The sequence below is a fragment of the Merops nubicus genome, unplaced genomic scaffold (assembly GCF_000691845.1).
Source record: "Merops nubicus isolate BGI_N331 unplaced genomic scaffold, ASM69184v1 scaffold18611, whole genome shotgun sequence".
Classification (NCBI taxonomy): Eukaryota; Metazoa; Chordata; class Aves; order Coraciiformes; family Meropidae; genus Merops; species Merops nubicus.
Window position 1 is genome coordinate 7,097 of NW_008587792.1, and position 24,630 is coordinate 31,726.

The 24,630-nt window shown below is 37.8% G+C and overlaps 1 protein-coding gene across 1 annotated transcript; it reads left to right on the forward strand.

Annotated features, from left to right (window-relative positions):
- The first annotated feature begins 21 nt into the window (after positions 1–21).
- Positions 22–21,262, forward strand: RHPN2 (rhophilin, Rho GTPase binding protein 2). Its single transcript, XM_008949067.1, has 16 exons — positions 22–105; positions 2,327–2,442; positions 5,790–5,918; positions 7,243–7,254; positions 9,120–9,183; positions 10,197–10,274; positions 10,999–11,123; positions 12,020–12,186; positions 14,397–14,584; positions 15,827–15,983; positions 16,446–16,565; positions 16,663–16,857; positions 17,642–17,718; positions 18,496–18,642; positions 19,617–19,772; positions 21,011–21,262. Exons 1-16 carry the CDS (start codon positions 22–24, stop codon positions 21,260–21,262), a joined length of 2,067 nt encoding a protein of 688 aa, XP_008947315.1.
- The last annotated feature ends 3,368 nt before the right edge of the window (positions 21,263–24,630 follow it).

Sequence of the window (24,630 nt, forward strand, 5' to 3'; positions counted from 1 at the left end):
AAGAAGTATTTGAATGATGTCATGAAGCTTGTTTGGCACGCGGGAAGAGCAGGGAGTTCTGAGAAGAAGCTGCAGCTCTACAAAGAAAACGAAGATGAGGACAAGGCAAGGATACATTTAGGAAGGATGCTTAGTCTAAGGGGTTAGGAAAGAAGCTGGAAGGAAGCATTGCAGACCTATACAGAGGTGAAAGGCCCAAGATGAGACTCAAGTAGTCAAACTGACTGCAGAAAACAAGAGGAAATAATTGTCAAGGTTCAGAGGAAAAATGGCATGGGTAGAAAGGGAAGGAGAGAAGACTTTGAATACCATTAGTAGAGAAAGATGATACAACACAAAATAAAAAGCAAAGTAGGAAAAAACAGTGGCAGCCAGAAAAAGAAATGAGTTAAGAGCAGAAAGCAGCTTGTGCATACAAGGCTGTGTTGCACCTTTAAGTGTGCCTTGCTTATGGCTCTGTGTATACATGTGTGTAAAGGAGCATGAAGTATTTGGTAGTTTAAGGACTACTTTTAATCTGAGAGGAGTAAATGAGGTTGCTGCATGTGCATGTCCTCTCCAGTGAGAAGTTAACCTTCTACATATTGTGCTTGCTGCCAGCACTTTCTCAACAAAGGGACCATGCATTGCACACCCAAATGTGGGGCTTCTGCTTTAATTAGTATTTCAATGCAGAATCATTTCTGCCATAAGAGCAGTTTACTGCAGCATATTTCTTCATGTTATCCAGCGAACAGTGCTTCTGAAGATGTTTGTACAAGCTTCCTGTCATTTTTCCTATTTATTACAAACTTTTCAAACTAGAGATTTAAAATTAACAACATTAGGCTATGTGCTTTCTCAAGCTGAGCTAGTGTAACCTAGATTGATCATCCCATTTCTCTATTGCCAAGTTAATTTGCCTTTACTTGCCAACCCAAATAAGAACTGAACTTCAAATAGATGATTAGAACTTCATGTTAAATACTTGCTTTTGTTGTGCTAGTATTATGAGTGGTCAATGTCTGACCATTTGTAATTAGAGCTTGTTGAGAGACTTTTAAAAGCTGTTACATCAAAACCAAATTTTTCTAGCCAAAACTAAGAGAAAGAGGTTGAAAATAGTGCATGGTTTTGTGGCTGGAGTACTTAGGGGAAGACTTGCATCAGAGAGATGTGAGCTGCCTTCTTTGTGTAATGCATGATGCAGTCAGTCTCTGATGATAAGCTTTGTATTGATACCCAGCAAGGTTGCTCAGAAGGACATGCTTTATTTAAGGGTAAACCTTAAAAAAGCAGAGTGGTCTTATTTGTTTCAGAATCAGTGCCTAAGGCTGCAGTTGCTTATAAATGAGTATTAATGTTCAAAGACATCTGACATTAAAAAAGGGGGAGGGGGTAGGGACAAAGAATAAAGAAGTGGAAGTGAAGCATCTATTTAAAAAAGGTGTTAAGACTTGTGTTTCCCTGGGGGGGGTGGAAACACCAAAAAAAAAACACCAAAAAAACCCCCAAAACCATGCAGTCCTACTGTCTATAGCAGTTTTAGCTTACCAGTGCTCACTGGAATACAGTGTCTCAGTCCTGCTCAAACACAGGTTGAGGTAGTTTGAGACTTGTGCTTGTGTAAGGTATGCATGTACACAGAAGCATTCCTGGGAATTCTGGATTTCATGCTTTATTTTTAGGGGCTTAATTTGTTTAGTTCCTGAAGGTATAATCATCATCTTACCCTGTCAAGCTCTGTTATTTCATATCCAATCTTATCCCATCTCATACTATTCCATTTCTCATCTTAATTGATACTGAGCTTTCAGTATATAATCTTCCTTTGGCCAACAGGTAGCAAGAAAAACTAATGGGCAGATAAATCATTGCATCTGGCCCTGGGAATATATACAGATGAAAAAACTTTTAAAGCTTATTCATGTTTCACATTTTTGGAGCAGTATGCAAAGGTGCTCTTGGGTTACTACAAGGTAGATCTAAAGATCTTAGAGCAATTCCTGTGTGTGAAGAACAACTGTGCAGATAAGCAGTAATTGGAAAATAGCTTCAGAAAATTTCTAGAAGAGAACAGACTGGCTCACATATGTACATAAGCTTTAAACCAAATATTTTCTGCCTTGATTTTAATGTCAAATGCTTTGGTCATGGTCTCTCCTTTGCTTTTAATGGACAAGTTGGAGGCAAAAAAAACAGGGTCAGTCATTCATCACTAATGTCAAGGTAGTTAGTTTTTATTCGTACAGAACTCGTGCCATTAAAGTTCATTTAAATTCAATGTTACTCCTTATTTCAGAGTCTCTTCTAACAGCAACAAAAAAACTAATTTCCTTAATTCTAGGGATGTAATCCTCTCGCTGAGACTGGCCGAAGCAAACTGCAAAATCAAAGAGCTGTCCTAAACCAACAGATCTTAAAAGCAGTAAGAATGAGAGCTGGTGCTGAAAATCTTTTAAGGTATGTGTCATGACTTCCTAGTTCTCTTGCCTGAACAACAAGAGTGTGGGTTTGGTTTTGTTTATTTTTAAAGTGTCTAAGCTATTCCTTTTTCCCAGTCTGCCTAACTGCTCCCCTAACATGCTGCATAAATTACTGCTGGATGCTTTGTAAGCCTTCCTGGAGTTTTTTTACTGCTGTAGCTCTACAGAGTTATTGCCTGCAATAAAGTTCATTCTCAAAGCCGCTGTGTTGTAGCAGGTGAGCTGTACGTTAGACTGTCTTACAGGGCTCTGTTCGACCAGCTTTATTGCTAGTGCTAATGGCCAGTGAACCTTGCTGAATATTGTAATGAGTCCTTTTCACACCTTTAATGGAGTAAAGGTACTGGCACTATGCTGTTGCTTTCTCCAAGATCCTTTAGCTCAGTGCTCCAGAGGAAAAGGACCATCGCTTGCGTTACGTATTCCACGTAGTAGTGATATAGGACTAGCAGGGTAGCACACATCTGATTTGAGCTGGGTTATGGTTGCCACCAAATTCTCTTCCAGTTTGAGTTAACTGGAGCAGACTTTGCCCTTTATCTGTTATATTTTGTCCACCAAATATTTTTTTAAGACAGTTCCTTACGTGGCTGTCCCCATAGGAACTGCCTAATGTTGACCCTGTCTTGAGGCTGTTGCGTCCTGTGATTAACCTCTTAGCAAGCAGTCCTGTAGCTTTCCAACAATCCCTTCCCTGTTACACAGAAGTGAAAACTTCCCCAAGACTCATCTGCAGTGGTCTCCTATGGAATCTGTTTCTCTGCGACTAGAGGAACAATGGGTTTCCAAGAACAAAATATCAATAGACTTCCATTAGGGAAGTGGAAATGCTTGGATAAAATCACTTTCCTTAAACTTCCTGTTAATTGATAGGTTGCCCTTTGTCTGTCACTGCCTTTATTGTCACTCTTGGCAAGAGAGGTGATAGGTCCACAGCTTACGTACTTTTAGCCTGTGTGACTGACTTCATTTTGCTTTGTTTTCTGGTTATAGACTTAAGGAGTGAGACTTGGGTCTTTTGCTCTCGTTTGTGTCCATAACAAAATTCTTACACTGGCTCTTGAAACTGAACACTGTTAATCCAGCAGATGTTCCTGCATGCCAGCTCAGGAGTGTTTTGGAAAGGTCTTTTGCTATCATTTGTGTGCATAACAAAATTCTTACACTTTTGAAACTGAACACTGTTAATCCAGCAGATGTTCCTGCATGCCAGCTCAGGAGTGTTTTGGAAAGGCTAAAGAGACAAGTAATAGCTAATGGGAATACTGGTTACTCTCTAACATTCAACCTCAAGGTGTTCTACAGTTCAGCTACTGATACCAGTATTAACTGCTAAATACTGACATTGCTCTTGATAGGAGTGGGAGCTAAGGCTCTTTGAAGAGTAGAGGATCAGACCTATTTCTAAGTTATCATAAATCTACGATGAATGTACATCCTTTGGACTATTGAAACTTGCCAGTTCTTTGAAAGAAGCAATTTCAGAAGTAACCCGACCATTAGATAGCTCACATGATGAGACACATTTACAGTCTTCTAAAGAAAAACATAACTGAATTTTGTTTTCAGATTCTATTTGCCTTTCATCCCCTTCTAAAAGAAGCAAACCGATTGCTGTCCAAAATTGCCTATCCTGCAATAGGACCTGAGGAAATCTGGAAATGCATGTTTCTTTACTTTTGGCTGAAAGTAAATGCTAGGCTAGAAACAAATAATCCATATACTGCAAAGTTTTTAGAACTTCTGAAAGTCACCCTCTCCTTTCCCTTGCCTTTTGTCCTTGAAGTTCTGAGTTAAAACTGAATTCAGAGTAGAGTGGATCTCAAGTATATCACACTGCCCCACTGCTGTCTTTTGCTGTTTGTCATGACAAAGTATGTCTAGAGTGCAACAAGATGAGAAGGTAATCAAAGTAACTCTAAATTGGCATGGATATTAAGAGCAATATAGTTGTATTGGAGATGTTAGCTAGATGGACCACTAGGGTTTCTGAGACAGATACACCTCCTGTGGAGTATGGTAACCTAGACCAAACATGGAGCCTTAAAAACATCATAAAGCCTTAACAGCATCAAAGCTTGCCTGTTATCTATGTGATACTGCTTTTTAAGGAAGTTCCACTCTGTATTTGTGTCCAGTTTGGCTTATCCAGACAGTAGATGTTACCTTCACTTAATCTAAGCAATCTCAGGTATTCAGTAAAGTACAACGTAGAAAATTCACAGATAATCATATTATTATAATAATATAATATTAAGTACAAGCTTAGTATTTTTGCCTTGGAACAACTAGTTCTTCACCAAGTTGTTCCATAAAACTGGAGGATTGCTCCAAGGGGAGCCTAGAAGTATGAGAGGGTTGTTCATAAATGTGTGAGGATTAATTTTATCTTAAAATAATGGTATTTGCAAAATGCTGCAAACTTACTTTAAGCTTGTTATTGTTTAATGATTTGGAGTCTGTAATATAGGGGTGCAATATCTTAAGCCTGGATGTGGATTGAGACTTTTTATCTTAAACTTTTGCCTGTGGGTTATAGATAACAGTTTAACTCCCTTGAAAAGGAGTAATACTGTATGAAGAATCAGGTTAGAAATAGTGATATAATATCCTGAAAACCACAAAAGAAATCACACAGAAATGCTCTGGGGGGCTAAATATTAACATCCACTGTGCTGGCAATTCAAAATGTTGTCATGTAAATATATAAAAAGCAAAGGAAACAAGCAAACAAAAAAAACCCTATTTTTATCTCATAAAAGAAAATGATAGAGAAAACTGTAGTGTATTAAAAAGAAATATATTTCTAGCTGTATATTTGGTTGTAAAATGTTCTGTAGTAAAAGTTTTATAGGAAAGTTTTCTTTCATGCTTAATATCAGAAGTCTCAACAAATCATTATTCAATTTTAAAGTGGGAAAGTCTCTAGAAAAAAATATCTCCTGACTCCCCTCACCTTCACTCTCATATCTTCTTCGAGGGAAAGATCACATAATCTGAAAATAGGACAGTGATTCCATTTAAGGTGCTGTAGTTTTGTTGATTAATGTATCTGAAAATAAGCCTGACCTTTAATCACACAAAAAAATGTAGCACATAGCAAACCTTCTGTGTGCTGTTATCTGGAAACTGTCCCAGGCGCTCTCTTGACAGAAAAAAAATCACAAATTCTGAAACCTGAGGTCTTGCATCATCTCTTTTGGAGATTTTAAAAAAAAAAAAAAAATCTTAAAAATGCTGAGAATGCTAGCAAGGGAGTCAACTGGGCTTATGTACAAAAACTTTTCCTCAGCAATAAAAAAAACTGTCTCTTTCTTTCTGCAGAGCAACCACCAACAACAAAGTACGAGAGCAGGTACTACTGGAACTGAGTTTTGTAAATTCAGACTTGCAGATCTTAAAGGAGGAATTGGAAGGACTTAATATCTCAGTAGAAGTTTATCAAAACACAGAGTAAGTATAAAGCTAAGTTACCCAATTATTGACAAATCTTATGTTTACCACTGGAAACAAAACTGTTCCTAAGTGAATGTGCACGCTGGACAGAGAGCTTGATAGCAAGAGAACATATTTGATGTTAGATTTGTTGACTAAGGGTTAGTCTGCATATTTGTCTTTCACTTGGGAAAGGTATGTACCACTAATCTTTAGATATGGAGTTCCTTCGTGAGGGCAGTATTGCAAGAATTTGAAAGCCCTTGGGGCTTTATGGGGAGACACATGGCATGTAGCCAGATTTCCAGTACTAGCATGGCTAGTTAGAATCACAGAATCGGTTCAGCGCAATCTGGAGCCACCAAATGTAGTGATACAAATATCTGTTGTAAAATGGAGTGCATACAACAGCCCTCTCTTTAGCTGGAGAGCAGAAGTCCAACACTGATTGGGAGCTAAAGCAGACCTGAAGTAATCCAAGGTGTGCACTTCAGTGATAGAAATCCATAAATTAGCTGGCTAGAACAGAATTTCTTGGTAGATGAAGTTGCAATAGTTCCAAGCTATTTTTCAACTTCAAAAAGCACACTAAACTTCAAGTTGCAACGGATTCCTCAAAGATAAAACCTCAAAGTTAAAGATTCTGCATCTCCTGAACACTGCAAAGATTTGTGTATCGATCTTGTTGCTTCTAAAATTAAATGTTTACTACTTCATTAATATCAGTAGTTCAAGACACAAACTGAAGCACTTCACATGGGGGGTTAATTTAGGGTGCCTCTTAGCACTAGTCTCAGTTACGTGTTAACTTCCAGGAGGACTACAAGGAATTCTTAATGTAGAGGGACCAAGCCCATTTCCAGTGGGCTGTCTTTCAACTGAATGTTCTAAAATGAAATGTTTACTACTTAATATCAGTAGTTCAAGACACAAACTGAAGCACTTCACATGGGGGGGTTAATTTAAGGGTGCCTCTTAGCACTAGTCTCAGTTATGTGTTAACTTCCAGGAGGACTACAAGGAATTCTTAATGTAGAGGGACCAAGCCCATTTCCAGTGGGCTGTCTTTCAGCTGAATGTTGATCTGGTGCAAAATAGCTGTTTCATTTTTCTCAAAAAAGAAACCAGTGCTAAAGCTCCCACCTTTCACCCACATGTGAAACTGCAACAACGATTTGCTGTGAAAGTGTATTTTGTTCAAGATTTTAGTGGTCTTCATAGATGCATGTGAGTGTAGAGAGCAGTCTGAAAGTTGTGCCTCTGGGAATGAGAGTAAGATTCCAGAAGTACTGTTCCTTCTTGTAGCTACAGAATATTTGAAATATTTGGATTCTCAATGAAGGGTGAGCAGTAGGTCAGGACCCAAGGCAGGTAGAAGCCTTGCAGCTGGACAGTAGTATGTTTTTTATTCTCTCCTGGTCCTACTTCCTCAATCTGTTTTGAATGGTGTTTTACCTTTCTGAGGCTCTTCATTTTAAGCTCTAAATGCTTGTTAGTTCCATCAGCTAAAATAATTCACTCCCTTTGTAACTGCTCTCCAGCCTTTAATAGCAAATAGTTACTAAAAGGTGCTCCCTGGATCTATTGTGCATATAGCCGTCAGCACGAGGTCACACCCACGTTGCTGGCCTGGCTGTACTGTCACAGCAGGCTGAAGGGTTGGCCTCCCCAGCACACACACACATCTCACATGGGTTGAGAAGCATGACGCTAGTCCTGCTCCGTTCTGAAAGTCCAGGATCACCTCCCTGACTGTGCAGTGTTGCCATGACGTTCATTCCGTGGGTGTGGCACCTTAGAAACTTAAACAGAAATACAGTTCCTTTCAGTGACAAATGCTGCTGTCTACAGGGACTGTGGGTGGTACTAGAATTCATTAAATGAGTAAGTTTATTTTCCATGTGTCTTATTTCCTTTTGAGGAAAAATTTTGGATATAATCTGTTCTAAAAGTGTGGTTTCTTCTAAAAGCCTTATCAGAGATCCAGTCATTTGCACTACCTGTGATGGTGTTTTGGCTCTGTTGCCTAGAAGTATCTGTAACCTTTTCAAAATAGCAGAGCAACTTTCTGATTGTGACAACCAGTTCAAGGACTCTTCCTCTGCTGAGGAAGCTGCACTCCTACTCCCATCTTCCTGAGATGGAAATTTCACCAGTGAGAAAGTGATTTTGCTGCCTTTGCTGATAAGGCCATAAATGAGTCACACTTGTGGCATTTTTTCGTTGGTAATGGGATGCTCTAAACAATGATGAGACAATCAGGGGTTTTTGGGAAGAAGGAAAATATCAGATGAACCTTATAATTGCTTGATACCAATCTGTTAAACCTACTCAACAAACTGTATCTGGAAGCAATCCTGATTTTGCCTTTTCATAGCTGGGTAATATGCTTAGTGGAAGAGCAGTGTATGTAGGTTTTGAGGGATAGATAAATGGTGCTCCTCAATTCATAATTGTCTTATTAGCTACAGTGTTGTTTACTAATATGATCCTGACTTCAGACCATGATAGAGATCTGCATTCTTGAGGATCTGATTTTTTTTAACTCTCAGTTTTCATCCCTTTGATATTTTAGAAGTTGACTTGCTTAGAGGTTAACACTTAGCATTGTCTACAAACAAAGTAGTGCTCAGACTTCTTGTCTCAGACTTTTCACTGTTAAAGCTGGTGAGCTTTGGCCCTGCTTTTCCCTGTATTAGACACATGACTTCTACAAATGAAACCACTGGTAGCATTTAAAATACTGATAACTACTGACGATGACCATAGTTCTTACTGTGGCAGATCTCCTAGCAGCTGTGGAGCTGTTTTCTGTCCATATAACATGTATAGGTGTAGAAAGGTGAAGCTACATTGCAGTAGGGCAGCCTTTTTGAATCTCCTTTTCTTTCCTTGAAGGAAAAATAGGCTCAAAAAAAAACAACAAAAAAAAAACCAAAAAAAAACCCCACAAAAACCAACCAACCAACCAAAAAAAAAACCAACCAAACAAATGGAGACAAGTAGCTTGCCTTACTCTCTTCTTGAGAAGTCATAGGCCATTATAAAGACTTTCTAGGGCAGGAGAACTGTTATAAACTATGTACCTGGACACCCATCAGCATACTAACTTTAAGTCATCAAATTAAAAAAATTAATTATCAACAAACAAACAGAAGTCAGATATTTCTGAATCTATCTTTTTTTTTTTTTTTCTTTTCTTCATAACTTGACTTTCAGCATTCCCTTGGTACCTCTTGGCCTGAAAGAAACCAAAGAAGTAGACTTTACACTCCCTCTCAAGGTAAATTTCAGAATGAGTAGTTAACAGGAGTAACTTCTATTTTAGATTTGTTTAAAGATGCTGAAGTAATTTACATACAAATTATCTTTTGTTTTATTTGCCCTAAAACTGAGATCACAATGTGTTTAAAAATTAATCACAAATTATTTGGGTCATTGCTTGTATCTCAGTAGGACAAGGAGATAGAAGACGTTATAAGAAATACCACTTTAGAGACAGAGTTAAACCAAAGAGACTAAAAATTTCTTCTACAATTTCTGGTTCCCATAAGACTATTGGTTACTGCTCTTAATTGTGAAAGGAAGTAGTAATGAAGGTTTTACTCAGCATAACGCAGTGATACTCCAACTTGCACTAAGGAAGCTAGCTCAGCTGGGAAGGTGCATTGTAGCCTTAGTGCTGCTTGTTTGTTGGCTAATACACTTTTCTGGCTATTTCAGCCACCTTCTGTATTTTTTGGAGTCCTGGGTATTGAGCAATGTACATTTTCTCATGGCAAACCATCTCACGTCACTGTAGCATTTGTCTCCACTTTTACTTCTGTAGGTTAATCTCTATGGTCAGCTTATGGTACCACTTTATGCCACTGCAGCTTTGTTAATTTAAGTGGAATTGCACTACTATAGCTGACAAGAACTTGGCAGTCTCTTTTTGTTAATAAGTTTTTATGGTCACTTGATTCCCTCATTATTGCAGCTAACAGGGTTCATTTGTCCCTTTCAAAATCACTAAGCATTGTTGTTGTAAAGCCCAGTGGAGTTGATGTAACAGGTGTTTGGTCCATATACACCATCCTGAAATTTCTTGTCTCAGATATCAATTCAAATTATTAGTTCTATTGTCCTTCTGTAGTCTCATTGTTCTATGTTACTATACAACAGACTGGCAGGGAGTAGACAATGTGCAAATAGCAACTGAATCAATTTTATACTGTTTGCAACTGCAGAAAAAAAATTAATAGTTTAGGTTAATGTTAGATATTCCAATGTTTTATCTCTCTGGGATTTTTTTAGGACTTTATTCTGGAACATTATAGTGAAGACAGTTCTGAGTATGAAGATGAAATAGCAGATCTCATGGATCTGAGACAAGTAAGTTCAAGTATGGCACACTGAGGGGTCTTTTAATCTACAGTTGTAAATAATATTTGTATGGAATCAGAATGTGCTACTATTACTTATAACTTTTACTGTATTCTTTTTGACTCCATTTCTGAGATATGCAACATGAATCTCCATTGTCCAAGAGCTTTACAATCTGAGTAAAGAATAAGCGAAGAACAGGATGAAGTTATGCAAAGTGAATGAACTATTGACACAAATTTGTATATCTTGTGAATCTAAGATTGTCTTAGCTACTTTTTTTAAAGTATTTCAAGTTTAGCAGGAAGGGTGTTGAAGTATTGTATTTGGCAAAAGGTTGTAGCAGATAGAATGGTGATTATTTCCAACTATCGTTTATTTCCTGTATTCTAGTAGAAATAGAAATTTCCTTTGTAGCTTTCATGAAATATTTACAATCTTTATTAAATGAACTCTGAAACTTGCAAAACAGGTCCCTTTTGCTTCCTTAATTAACTCTGAGACTTGCCAAACAGATCCTCTCTGCTTCTTTAAAGGTTATGTGCTACTTCTGTGCAGCTAAAAACCTCTTGTTTGGAATGCATCCATATGGCCTTAAGCTTGCTGTTCTCAGATTCCACACATTTCTATGGTATGCAGAAGTCCAAAGGAAGCAGAACTTTATCCTTGTTCTTTCAGTATTCATCCTGTAACTCAATAGAATGCACTTAATTTTCATCTGTTGTATTTTAAGGCCTGCCGCACTCCCAGCCGAGATGAAGCTGGCATTGAGATGTTGATAAGCTATTTCCTTCAACTTGGTTATGTAGAGAACAGATTTTTCCCACCCACCAGGCACATGGGAGTTTTATTTACATGGTAAGTATGTAGTTCATGTTTGTCTTTTGTTTCTTTTTTTCAGAACACTGTCAATCATTAACTGTCTTCTGTTTAAATGGAGCCTGTCAGTGTGCTTCTCCCTGCAACTCACTGCAGCCTGTGTTGTCAATTGGGTTTTTTTAGCCTTAAGAGTAAACCTGAATACAATACAGCCTTTTCATGCTTGGAGTAAAGCCATTGGCTAGATTATGATTTGGGCTACAGATTAGCACAAAGGCAAAGGAGATAATCTTAACTTTGGCTAACTGCATGTTTCCTTGTCTCTGAAACCTGGTGCACAAAGCAGGTGGGGAGTGGGTCAAATCTTAATTCCTCTCCTTCAGTTTAAGAAGAGCATTTCAGCTAGAAGAAAGGAAGAGTGATGACTTCTTACATCTATTAAGAACGTTTGACTCTGAGTTCAAAATGAAAAAAATTGATTACTACCATGCAGCCAAAAGGAACTGTTAAATTTCTAGTCATAACTGCAAGAAGAAACTTTAAAATACAAGCTCTAGAGGATCTGACTGTGCCAACAGTTGATCTTTGGCAACATCCAAGTACAAGAACGTAGCAGCACGTATGGATATGTCCCCAGTACAGTCTCAGCCTCTGTGACGTTCTAGAGGCACTTTTGAGTTAGGTATAATATGCTTATGGAGGCACTGCTGTAAAACATGCTGAAAACTAAGCCTCAAATAAAACCCTTCTCTGAACTGCAGCACTTAGGGTTGTCCTTGTGGTACATAATGGTATATCTATTCACCTTCATTTGCACTTAGCAGAACAATTATTATGAATTCTACTGCTCTTTTGGAAAAAAACAGAATGAAGATATTTGTTATTTCAGTGGACTCTGCTCATCTTAACAGTTTGTCTGACATTTGTTTCCCAAGGTATGATTCCTTCACAGGTGTCCCAGTGTGTCAGCAAAACCTGTCACTTGAAAAAGCGAGTATCTTATTCAACATTGGAGCCCTCTACACCCAGATTGGAACCAGATGTAATCGTCAGACCCAGGCTGGGCTTGAAAATGCTGTTGATGCTTTTCAGAGAGCTGCAGGTACAAATTTAAAATATTCAGAAGGTCTACATGCAAGTGTTCCTAATCTCATCCTGACATCCTGCAAATTTTTGCATTTCCCACTGACTTCGTTACAAAAAAAGGAGGTAGAGGAATTCAAAAAGCCTAGTGAAGAACTGAGATGAAGCTTTACTTCAAAACCTAGAACTGTAGTCTGAACATGCAGATAAAGACAGGGAATACTGTAGTTAATGATTAATGAACTGCAGTTCAAAGGTCTGAGTAATAGCCCTGACATTAGCTGCTTCATTGTTCATTCTTTGTTTCACCAGCATAGCTGCTTTTACCTCAGTAATACAACATTGGTGTAAAATCTGTACAAGAAACAATTTAAAGGGTTGATAAAGGGCTTAAAACCTGTTTTTCCATATGGTATCTTCAAAATTAATCTTGCTGTGTTCTGTGATGAAAGCTGCAATTTGAGTCTGACTACCTTTCCCATAGATTTCAAAGGCAAACAGGTTCAAAATAATCAATCTCTGTCCCAGGCAAAGAAAAGCAAAAATTCTAATAAAGGGAGTCATATCCCTTTAACACGTTACAGAAGCTTTTGTTTGCCTTTTTTTCCAAGTAGATTTTCTGATTTTTTAAAATTCCCATCTGTGCTACACATATTGCTTAAAGACTTGACCTATGTAATTATATATGTACTGTAAGATTTATTTCAGCACTTATATTCTGTTGTGTTGTCCAGTGTACAGCCACAAACTGGATGAGGGAGCTTGATTATCCTAAAACTCTTTTGAGAATACACACATCCAAAAAAAAAAGATAGTACTTCTTCATGCATTTGTTATATAAATTATTTTTCAACCTTTTTATTTCATCTAAAAGGAAATGCGAGTCCTGAAATTTCTTATTTTTCTGCTGTTCCTCCCATTTTGCAAATAAAAATCCCCTGCTTTTCACTCAGAGGTATTTTGCAGAGCAGAGTTAATTCATAAATTGAAATGCATCACTTGCTGCCACAATACCTTTGCAGGGCCCCAGAGCAGCACGCTGAGGACGTTTCATTGTACCTGTGCATGGCTCCGTGACACTGCTGATGATGTTGGCAGAGACAGGATATAGAGCACGGAGTGACTATTGCTCTGTGCTGAACAGAAAACGTTGCACAGTTTATCCTCAGGAAAGCTCTCAGTGTGTATATGCTTACTGCATATGAAGAAATATGTTGAGACAAATATGAAAAAAAATTCCTTCTTTATTTTCAGTTCGCCAGTAGGGCACTCTGGGATGTGCCTGGCAAGGTTGGGGTTGGGCTTTTTTTGGTGCCAAAAGGCAGAGATGGCTGTAATTCAGTTTTGTGTAAGGCCATATTAGTAAGTTAAAAGATAGGTGTAACACAGAAAATGAAAAATCTCAAACTGATAGCAGGAAAATACAGCACAACATGGCTAGAACTGAATGCAGTGGCAAGAAGTAAGATTACAGAAGCTAGGACTCTTGAAAAGCAGAGGCCTTATCATTACACTTTTGTAGTATTATCAGCAATTAGCAGGCTAATAGAACTCACTAAACCAGCTGGATGACGTGCATGCTGAAAGTTATGCTTCCATCCATGAAACTAGTACTTAATATTTGCACTACAGTTAGTGTTTGCATTTGATTTGATAAATGATAAGAACGATTAATATGTTGGTGGAACCAAATGTGTAGAGCAGAATGTAAATTTACCCTATTAAATATACTCTGCTAGTTTACTTACAGGGCTGGAACTGAATTTTCGTTGGGGGACACAATGCACTTGTCCATCTCTTTTTCAGATGCTGCTAATTAATTAAGTTTGTTTGTGGTTTTACTTTCCATCCAAGGGTACTGCTGTCAGCTTCTTACAGTTGTGTGGGTTTCTTTTTCTTCCTTGTCCTGTGTATGATCTCTAGCCTACCACTCCTATATACAAGTTACTTTCAGTTCAGCCCAGCTTTGTGGTCAATCACAAGAACTGTTATAAGGAAATCTGAAGGTATTACCCTTAAAACTTGTAGCTTCTGTTGCTCCTCTGAACTGCAATTTTTAGAACTGTGTCTGGAGAAGTTTGATGGAAATGCAAAACAAAACCTGTAGGTCAGTTTGATTTCATGTGTGCTAAGAAATCCCTTCATAGAATCATTTTAATTATTATGGTACATGCTGAAGTTCATTTGTTTCTCTCTTTGTAATGCTGACAAAAACTTTTGCAATTTCAGGAGTCCTAAGCTACTTAAAGGAGACCTTTACTCACACACCAAGTTATGATATGAGTCCAGCTATGCTGAATGTGCTAGTAAAAATGATGCTTGCACAAGCCCAAGAATGTGTTTTTGAGCAGATTGGTCTTCCTGGAATACGCAACGAGTTTTTTACGCTGGTGAAAATGACACAGGAAGTTGCCAAGGTAAAACAGGAGATTTAAAATTGTGTTTTTAAAAATAAATAAATGTTTACAATGTTGTTACTCGCTACTGCCACTAGTAATATTAACAGAATTTATTCAACTTGGATGTTAGCAACCATTACTAAAACCCAAAAGTAACAAGGTACAGCTCACAAGCTACAATGAGGATTAAAAAGTAAAAGAGCTGCAATTTAAATATCATTAATTTAGAACTATCAAAATTTTAAAAAAATTCATAGTCCATGAAGTTTAGTAGAAACTTGGGCTGTGAACTTGCCAAAGGTTTTTTACCAGGTACTTTGCTCTTTCAGACAGTAGAGATCTTGTGCACAGAACAACATACCAAAGGACATGGTTGGTTGTGTAGTTCTCCGTTAAGTATTGAACACAGCCCGCCTGTGATTTCACAGCAGCTGGCAGTTATGCACACATAAAAAGCTGAAGTCCAAAAGAAAACTAAACTGTAACTGGGGGAAGGACTGTGGCAAGCAGTCAGAGTTCTTCTTGGGACTTGCCTGAAAAAATGGGGAGGGCAGGCTGTGCCCCAGAAGGGAGTGTTCACGCTTGAAGTTGCTGACATCAAAAACTTGGTATACCAACAAAAAATGAATATGCTTTCTGAGCCATTTCAGAGTAGCAGATACATAACTGGCTCCATACTACACAAATGGGGAAAGCCTTTCTGACCAACACTGTAAAGCCACCCTGTCTTATCTAGAGGATTGATCAGCTTCAGGGGAAAGATTTTTGGATTCAAGCTGCATTCACCGCTTGAAAAGCTTTTTTATTGCCTCTGCCTACAAGATAGTAGCCCAGTTTTAACTAAACCACACAAACTTAAGGCTAGATATGACTCCACACTTTCAGAAGTGAAGCATAAGTCTACTGTAGAAGTAATATGCTTTACCTTTTTCTCAGCTGAACTAACCCAATGAAATAAGTATTTAAAAATTAACGTTTATTATGTGGTGTTCTTATTGAACTGAAGCCTTACAGATTGACTGACATGGTCCATCTGTTTTTGTACAAAATTTACTTTTCTTGTAAGGGAAAAATCAGAGATGGAACTTCAAATTTTCTCAACTTATTTCTAGCCCTTTCTAACCTTCTCCCCTTTTTTGATGTGATGCACATGAAATTACCTTCAGACTGAATATAATATCCCTTACTTGAGTGTCTGCTGCCTGAGCTCCTAATAACTAATGTTAAATTCTCATACTTCAATTCTGTGCTTTATTTTAGGTGGGAGAGGTTTACATGCTGGTCAATACTGCAATGAATCAGGAACCAGTGAAAGAGAATATCCCCTATTCCTGGTCTAAACTGGCACAAATAAAATCAGACCATTACAAAGCCCTGGCGCATTACTTCATTGCCACCATCCTGTGTGACCATGAATGTAAGAATCACACATTTTCTATATATTCATGTAAAAAACAATAATAAACATAAAAACAGTTATAATTTGGTCTGTAAGACTAGGAGGGAGGAACTTTGGGGTTTCAATGTGTGATTGTTTGTAGCCATTCTCCCAGTCAGCTAGGAAGCTGTGCTGCTTTGTCCTTTACAGAGGAATGGGAAAGGTCAATAACTTTTGCAGAAACGTAACAATTATATCTATTATATGCTACTAAATTGCTCAGTTCTTGTCAGCATGCTCTGGTGTTAGGTATTACTTGCATATTGCAGATGACAAAAGTGATTAAAGTCCTAAGAACGTGACAGTCCTATCAATATATACATGTAAGGATATTGGGCTGAACTTGGAGAGAAGGTGGCAATAACTACACAACAATACAGCTAAAGGAAGGGGGCACCAAGAGATGTGTCACTGGTTCATGTTCTGTGTCCACTATTACAGTGCAGGCAGGTGATGATGAAGATCAGCAGGAGAAAGCCTTCTCCCAGTTGTATGACTACATGCCTGAAGGACTGATGGTTCTCACCGTTTTAAAGGACAAAATTCAGAGAAAACAATTAGGTAACCGCCACCTTCACCCAGCTGATAGATACAACTTGAAAATCACCTTGTATAGGTTGTCTGGGGAGGACAGCCAACAGTTCCTGTGTTTTTTCAGGGAAAGCACATTTACGCAAGGCCATAGTTTACCACGAGGAAGCTCTGAGAGTCTGTGGTCTGTGCAAGAAGCTTCGAAACATTGATGTCCTTCAGGAGGTTCTGACAGCCGCACATAAGCGCTCCCTTCTCAAATATGCTCAGCAAGAGATGGAAGATGACTTTCTCAGTCTAATCCAGGCTCCAGATATCATTTGTAAGTATACACAGCTAGAAATAAAGGGTATCTAACCATAGGTGTATGTGCTTTCATGTGGATATGCTTCTATATGTATGTATACGTAGATAATATGAATCTGTACATCATATAAATAATGTACAAGTTATAGATTGTACATTACAGGCCATATTCCTCACACATTTTCTCAAGCACAGATAAATGAATTTTATTACAGCTGCTTCACAGGGTTGCATTCTCTGGGCATGTAATTTTCAGGGGTAAATTATTATTATTATTATTATTATTTGGAATTAAGTTTTTTTTTTTTTTGGTGACAACTTGTGAGCTAGAAAAAAAATGGGGAAACTTAAAAAGGTAAAATCATATAGAGGAAAAGAAATAACTGTTTCTTGTAGCACAACTCTAATAGTGGTCTAAGTTGTTAACAATTTGACTACTATTGGTTCTTCCTACCTTAGTCCAGCTCATCCAAGTCTTTCCTCTTTTTGGAAGCAATGGAAAAGAATGAAAGATATTTAAAACCAGCACTCAAACAAAAATAAAAAGGAGACTAGTTTTGTTTGGATGTATTGTTTTTAAGTTTTCTGTATTGAGACTGAGCTCTGAAGGTATTTTTAAGGTGTTTCCAGCATTTACCTTATCTTCCAACATTTGTCTTATCCACAAAAATGATTTTTTCTACATCCTGGTAAGAATTTAGGAGAAGTTTCTATCTAGCTTGGAAAGCAAGGAAAATAAATTTGTATGCCATTTAACTAATACTTGAGAGAAAATTAATTTGCTTTTCTTTTTGTTTTAGCTAAAACAGAGCACAAAATAGAAGCAGTCGCTCCTCAGTTTTCCAAGGTCAAAGTTAAAGACTTCTTTCACAGGCTGGTAGGTAACATGCTAACACCAACCAACCTCTGTCATTTTCCTAGCAAGTATAACTTTGCTCTAACCTGAGGGACACAAGTATTTTATCCTGAAAAGTTATCCTATAGTAACTAGGTTTTTTTTTTTTCAGAAGTTACTGAAGAGATCACTCCTAGCTTCAGAGGTCTAAGTCCACTTGAGACTAGCAAAGAATAAGTGTCATTTCTATATGGTTTTGCACAGCATTCACTCTTATAACCTTCATAAAATCTCATGAAGTTTCAGTGGATAATTGCATACAGCCTTGAAGCAGGGAGAAATGTGCAGTACTTGGAGAAGGGAATGCAGAATGTGTGCATGCTGCAAAGCTAGTCTCTCAGGTGGTTGTGTGTGCAGTGGTGGGCAAAGGGAATTTGGAATTGCAATTAGGCTCAGAACATGTGATATTTTATGAATCAGTTGACCTCCTCCAAAATGGAGTAATGTGGGACCATAGAACCTGCTGCAGCCAAGAGATTCTGCACACCTTAACAGAGGTCTCAGAACAACTTGGCAGTTGTTCTCATCACCCTCTGTTTGAAGCATCACCTGGACAGTCATGAAGCAGGGCTGAACACTTCAGGGGGCATCTTAAACTTCTGGCTTAAATCACACTATTCCATTTCAATGGAAGTAGCTGGAGGTTAACCTGAGTAAAACCTACACAAGAGGAGCCTAAAGCATTATAATGTAGAAAATTTAAATGCTTACCTACGAATGACAGTAAACATAATGTGCCTGCTGCTGTGTTACCTCCAGGGCCCACTGACAGTGTTCTCAGCCAAGCAGAGATGGACGGCTCCACGGACCATTCGCATCCACCCTGAAGCAGGAGAGCTAGGATTCAGTCTTAAAGGAGGCTCACCAGTGCAGATTTATTGTCTTGATCCAGTTAGTTCTGCAGCAGTAAGTACATTGGCAACAATTCATCTCCAGACTCTAGCATTATGATCTTTTAAGTGTAACTTGCTTGTCCATACTGGTGTATATTTATGGAGTTCTGCTACACATCAGTAGAGTCAGTTCATATAACCTGAACACGTTTTCAGTGCTATGTACACCTTAGATGGGATGTCAGCAATATGGATATTCTAACATTGAACTAGAGTTGATTTCTTCCTCTCTGCACACTTACTTAATAGATAAAAAGTGCCAAATCAGAAAAGCAAATGTTACTCCCCATCTAATTCAGGAAATTAGAAGGGATAATGGCTTTACAAAGTAGCAACAAGAAGGATGAGGATCAGGAAGGGAAGGGAAAGGAAAGGAAGGCAAGGTAGTGTGTGCCCAAGGGAAAAACAGGGGAAACAGCATATTACTAGCTTCTAGTATGTTGTTGTTTAGGGGAAAAAACAAAGGGATAAAGCAGCATGCAGTGATGAGCAATGGTGCATGCTGCAAAGCTAGTCTCTCAGGTGGTCGTGTGTGTAGTGGTGGGCAAAGGGAATTGGGAATTCCCTTTTTTGGGAATATTTGGGAATAGGAAAGGCAGAAGCAACCACATTAGTACAAATAAAAATACTGAAGAAATAAAAGTAAAAACTGGAGAAAGTACCCCATGGAGGATGATAGGGTAGCAAAAAAACAGGTTTCACTTATTTGAGAAAAGTGAGAGGGACCTAAAAAGAGCCAACATTTGAATGTGCCAGAATTGCATTTATCAGTGGGAACTCAGACAAGTAATTTGTGTGCTTAAAAAAGTTGCATGCTTCTATGTTATGTATAAATTTCTGTTCTACATGTCTGGCTAAATGATGGCTTTATAGCATCTAGTTGGGAGGTGCCTTTAGGGCTGATACTGTATAATGAAAAAAAATAATTGTAGGCATTTTTATAATTCCAGATACTAACCTGCACAAAATTATTGGGTTTTTTTACAGTCGATGGGCCTAAAAGAAGGTGACTACATTGTTTCAGTTGGTGGTGTGGATTGCAAGTGGCTTGGAGTGAATGAGGTACTGGAAAAACTCAAAAGCATGGGAGAGCAGCCCATTGAGATGGAGGTTGTCAGTTGCCAGGATACATCAGCGTCTATGGTATGTAATGAGGCAAATGGTTTGCAGACTGGGCATGGGAGTTTGGTTTGTTTTTTTTTTTCAGTTTCCTGGCTTCAGTCCCTGATTAATGTTTACTTTCATGCAGTCAGATATCCGGGTCCACCAGTGAATATATGAAGCATTCAGGCATGCATTTGGTTTTAAACAGTCTAAATCATCATGACTTAGGAAGCTAAAGTACAGTCTGCATGCATAAGAATGGTTGAGTGGTGAGGTTTTTTTGCAGTGGAGCTACTTAGATTAACTGCATTATAAATTCCAGGGCATATTTTATTTTCCCCTAACTTGTCCCAGAGGATGAAAATATTTCCCTGTCTGGTATTGGAAAAGCCACAATGAAACAATAATGCAGTGAAATAGAACATCCAAGACCACATGCTTATTTTCTATGCACCATTAACCTAAATGATCTGTGACTTTTGTATTAGGTCACCAATTAATGTATGTGTTTTTTATTTAGGTGGACTTTAACTGTCTAGTCAGCTACTAATCTGCTGTAGAAGCTTTAAGCTAAGGAAAAATGATCTCAAGATTAAAAAATGCTAAGCTTATTTGTAGTGTGAGAGAAGCTGTAGTTCAGCTAAGTCCACTGCTTCATCTAACATTCCCTGGCAAGCTTAGGTGCCTTAAAACTGATCAAGGTTCTCTTACTGTTGTTAGGTTTGTTGTTTTGAGAAGTTGATTCTCCTTATTGAAAATAAAGGATGGCATAGCTGCCATTCCAACCTGCTTCTGGAAACAAAGGGCTGGAATATAAAGAAATTGCTTCAGGGTACAGTTAAGAGAAGGCTGTGCCTTCCAGGTATCCTGAAAGAATGCTCTCCAGTAGCACCTGTCCACTGCAATCAGCATGGAACCTGTCTGAAGACAGCAAAAAGACCCCCCCTTCAGAGATCTCTGCAAGAACTACATACTTAAGCTTCCTATAGAAGTTAGTGTATATATCATGTAGTTAAGATAGAAGCCAGTAAGTGCTAACTATAACACAAACCCATGGAAAAGTCCCTTTATACTTTGCATAGTATACCCTGGATTCTCCATGGGCAAAATACCAGACTCACCACCCTCTGAAGGGCCTTGTGTTCAGATGGCATGTCATTAGCACAAAAAGCTTCCTGTCATCTGCCTTGAAAAACTATTTGCACAGTAACCTTTTGTTGTCTTCAAAATTTTGACCTATTTTGGGTGACTGATTCTTATAATGCTTTTCTCTACAGCATAGTAAGAGTGCAACTTACTCTGTGGGAATGCAGAAGACATACTCTTTGATCTGTTTAGCCATGGAAGAGGACAAGACTGATCAGACCAAGAAAGCCCCCCTGAAACTGCCTTTTTTAAGCTGGGGAACCAAAAACAGACAGAAAGCTGCAAGCACCCTCTGCCTGCCTTCAGCTGTGGCTGGAAGTTCTCAGGTTAAGAAGAAACTTTCTCCCTTTGCACTTCTGAATTCAGAAAGTTCATTGTACTGAATGTTTCAGAAGGACTTGTTAACATGCCCTATTTCTTTAAAATGTATATACAAGTATTGATCGATTTTTACCTTTATATATGTGTGTATAAATCCAGACAACTGCCCTTGACTTAATTTACTGTGTATTGAGCAACTATGAAGGTCAGAGGCTGGCAAAAACTGTAAAATGTAAGTATTTGACGGGTAGAATGAAGTAGCTTGGGAGGTATGCAATAACAAGTAGATAAAATGGCTTACGTGAGGACTGGATTCCTTTGGAATTTCAAAACACAGTATCATGACTAGTTTTTTTATAACTATGATAGACTGGAGTTATTTATTACAAACCTGATGCTGCATGCAAAACAATAGGGGACACTTGGAAGGATGATTTTGCTGTAAAAGTTGAGAGGCAATAATAAATCACTTAACACTATAAAGAATTACTGTAGCAAACTGCAGGTGAGAGAGAACATTATTCAGAGAAACTAGCCTTGTGCCAAGGGCCAGGGTCAGGCAGTTGCAGTTTTAACACGTAGACATTCTCTTCCTGAGAGGACTGGGTGTATTCTGCTGAATAGTTACTTTAATTCTGGAAGAGAATCAGAAGGCTTAGAAGTCAAAAGATCTTTTGAACTAGAAAAGACTCTTACTCTGCTCTTTTTCTGATCTAGGTTCTTTAAAATGCCTGCTGATTCTATTGTTAAAATCAGGCTTTATTCCAAACTTGAAGTTATTTAACCTACTCACTGTAAGACTTGTATCCTATTAGTCTTGAGGACACCAATATCTGTGAAATAATCTCAAAAGTGACACATTTTGGCATACTGATCCAGAGTACATAAATTGTGGTGATGCTTTAAAATATGATAAATTGAGTCTAAGTGGCAGAATATCTATTTACTATCACACCAAGTAAAAAAACAAATTATATAAAATCATCCTCCTCCCCTTGGAACAATTCATGAGCAAGTATTGGCTCCATGTAAAGGAGGGAGACAAAAAAAACTGAGCAATTTTTTGATTCTTCTATCTTCTGAAATTGAAATGATTGGAAATTGCTAACACTCTAGTGTTAGTTAACATTGCCATCTACAGAGTAGATATATGCTGTTTGATACTCAAAACTTAAGGGGAAAGTTTGTGTCTGGGTATAAACTTTAAAGTTGTCATTTGTTTTTAGTTTCTTATGTAATAGGTGTAAATATGTTGATGACACTTATTTAAGAATAAAAATCAGATGCCATTTAGTAATAGCTTTTTGATTCTGCTACAGCTTGGATGATACAGCATAATTTACAGGTTTTTATTCATGGCATACCTCTTGCATGATTCTGTAGTGTTGCTTACAAAGATCTAAGAAACTACCTTTCTTAAAACTTTATATTGTATAATACAGGAACTTAAAATTATAGTCTAAAACTTGCTTCCTTACAAAAACTGTTAACATTGTCAGTTTCCCTGTAAAGGGTACATAAAGTTGTAAATCCCTTGTGACTCACCCACCTTTAGTAGTTATTCTTCATGTGTATTTGTAGCAGCACTTTTTGCACACAGAAGCAGCAGCAGTCATATATGGGTATGCAAGACCCTGCCATGCAAGAGTCCTTACAGAAGAGATTTACTCTGAAGATCTCATTTTAGCCATATAGCCAAAGCTGCATGAATCACTCTTCCAGCTCTTCTTTTCTCTTAGCCCACCATGACAGTCTTCTTGCAGGTAACTTCCCCATTAGCTGCATATCCTGTCTTACTCTTTGCATCATGAGGAAAGGCTGGGGTGGGGGTGTGCTTTTTATTTAACCGACCCCCCCCTTCAAGTAAAAATTTGGGCTTTACAAATAGATACTTAATATTTTCTGTGTAAGATTCATTCTACACTGAATGGTAGCCAACAGCTAACTTCAGGCAAGTAGTAATTTCACAGCAAGTTACCTTCTTGCTTAGACCACAGGAATAGGTGGAACAAGTTTCTATCTGCAAGGCTACTGTAAACCCCTAAAAATAAAGGTTTGCAATGTATCAGTAGCTGTGCCTGTAACTCCATTAGTACTGTTAACACTTTAATGGAACCTCTGTTTAATACACCAACCAGATGGCTATTTGAAGTAGTAAAAAGGTGTTTGCTTTGCAACACCAATAGCCACATACCTTTAGATGTGAAATCCAGTCTCCTTAGCAAAGAGACAAAGTCCAAGAGAGAGAGAATAAAATCTAAACAAAGAGAATTATAAAGAAGCTTATTCCCTAGTTGTAAGCAGTATCTTGTTCTGTAGTTCTGGAAATTCTGGTGCTTATTGTTCAGCAAATCAAATATTTATGGCCAAATTTTAAGTATCTTTTTCATCCCTGGGAAGAAATCAACATAAATAACAGGTTTACCTGCTGTCCACACTAAGCAGAGGATGAGATTGATTACTAAGGTGTCAGGGTTCTATTTTTCACTTCTTTTTAGTTTATGAAACAGAGCTGAAACTCCTGCTTATCTGCCTTCCTGCTGTGATCCAAAACCCATGCCAGAGGAAAGAAGCTTTCACACACCTCCTTAATATGTGCAGAAGGCAATTCTACCTTTACTGAATATGATAAGAAGATAATTTTTAATGAAAAACATGATAGCAGGGAAACCAACCCTCCTCTTCACAAGTCTTGAAAATATTAATAGTGGAAGAACAGGGTGAATTATGAATAATAAACAAAGCTTCCCACATTACTTTCTTTGCAGCACATATTATAATTTATATATTAGTTTATAATTGTGTCAAAACATATTGTAATTTATTATAATTAGCCCAACCTGTATTCAAAAGTGCCAACATGAATTAACCAAATTCTAGATATTAGACATAAATTTGATAACACCCTGTGAACTGAAAAAGGAAGCAGAGAAATAAGTTGGTACAAAAGATGTATTCCAGTAGGACTTTCCAAAAGAACTCCAAAATGTTATAAACCAAAGCTATTTCTATAAAGCAATGTATGCTAGCTTTATTTTAGAGCACTGCAACTCACATTTCCAGTTACTGAGAAGATAACACCACCCACATGTTAACAATGTCATTTTTATTTCTGGAAGACAAAAGTAAGCAAGAAAATTGCTTTTCCTTTATTATTTTTTCCCCCCATGGATGCTAAAAGGAACAGCTTTCTCCCATTTTTTTTTGTACAAGATAGAAGCTAAACACTTCACAGCCCTCTTTCCAAGGTAATTTTCACAGCTCGATCTCAAAACAGCTGTAAACAAACAGGAGCAGAATAGTATCTAGTCAATTAGTCAACACCCTTCAGTTGTTCCCAAGGTTACAGAAATTGTCATGTGATTATTAAACCCGACATTTTATAATTCACACGAAACAAATAAAAAGTCTTTGTTTTGCAAAAACAGCA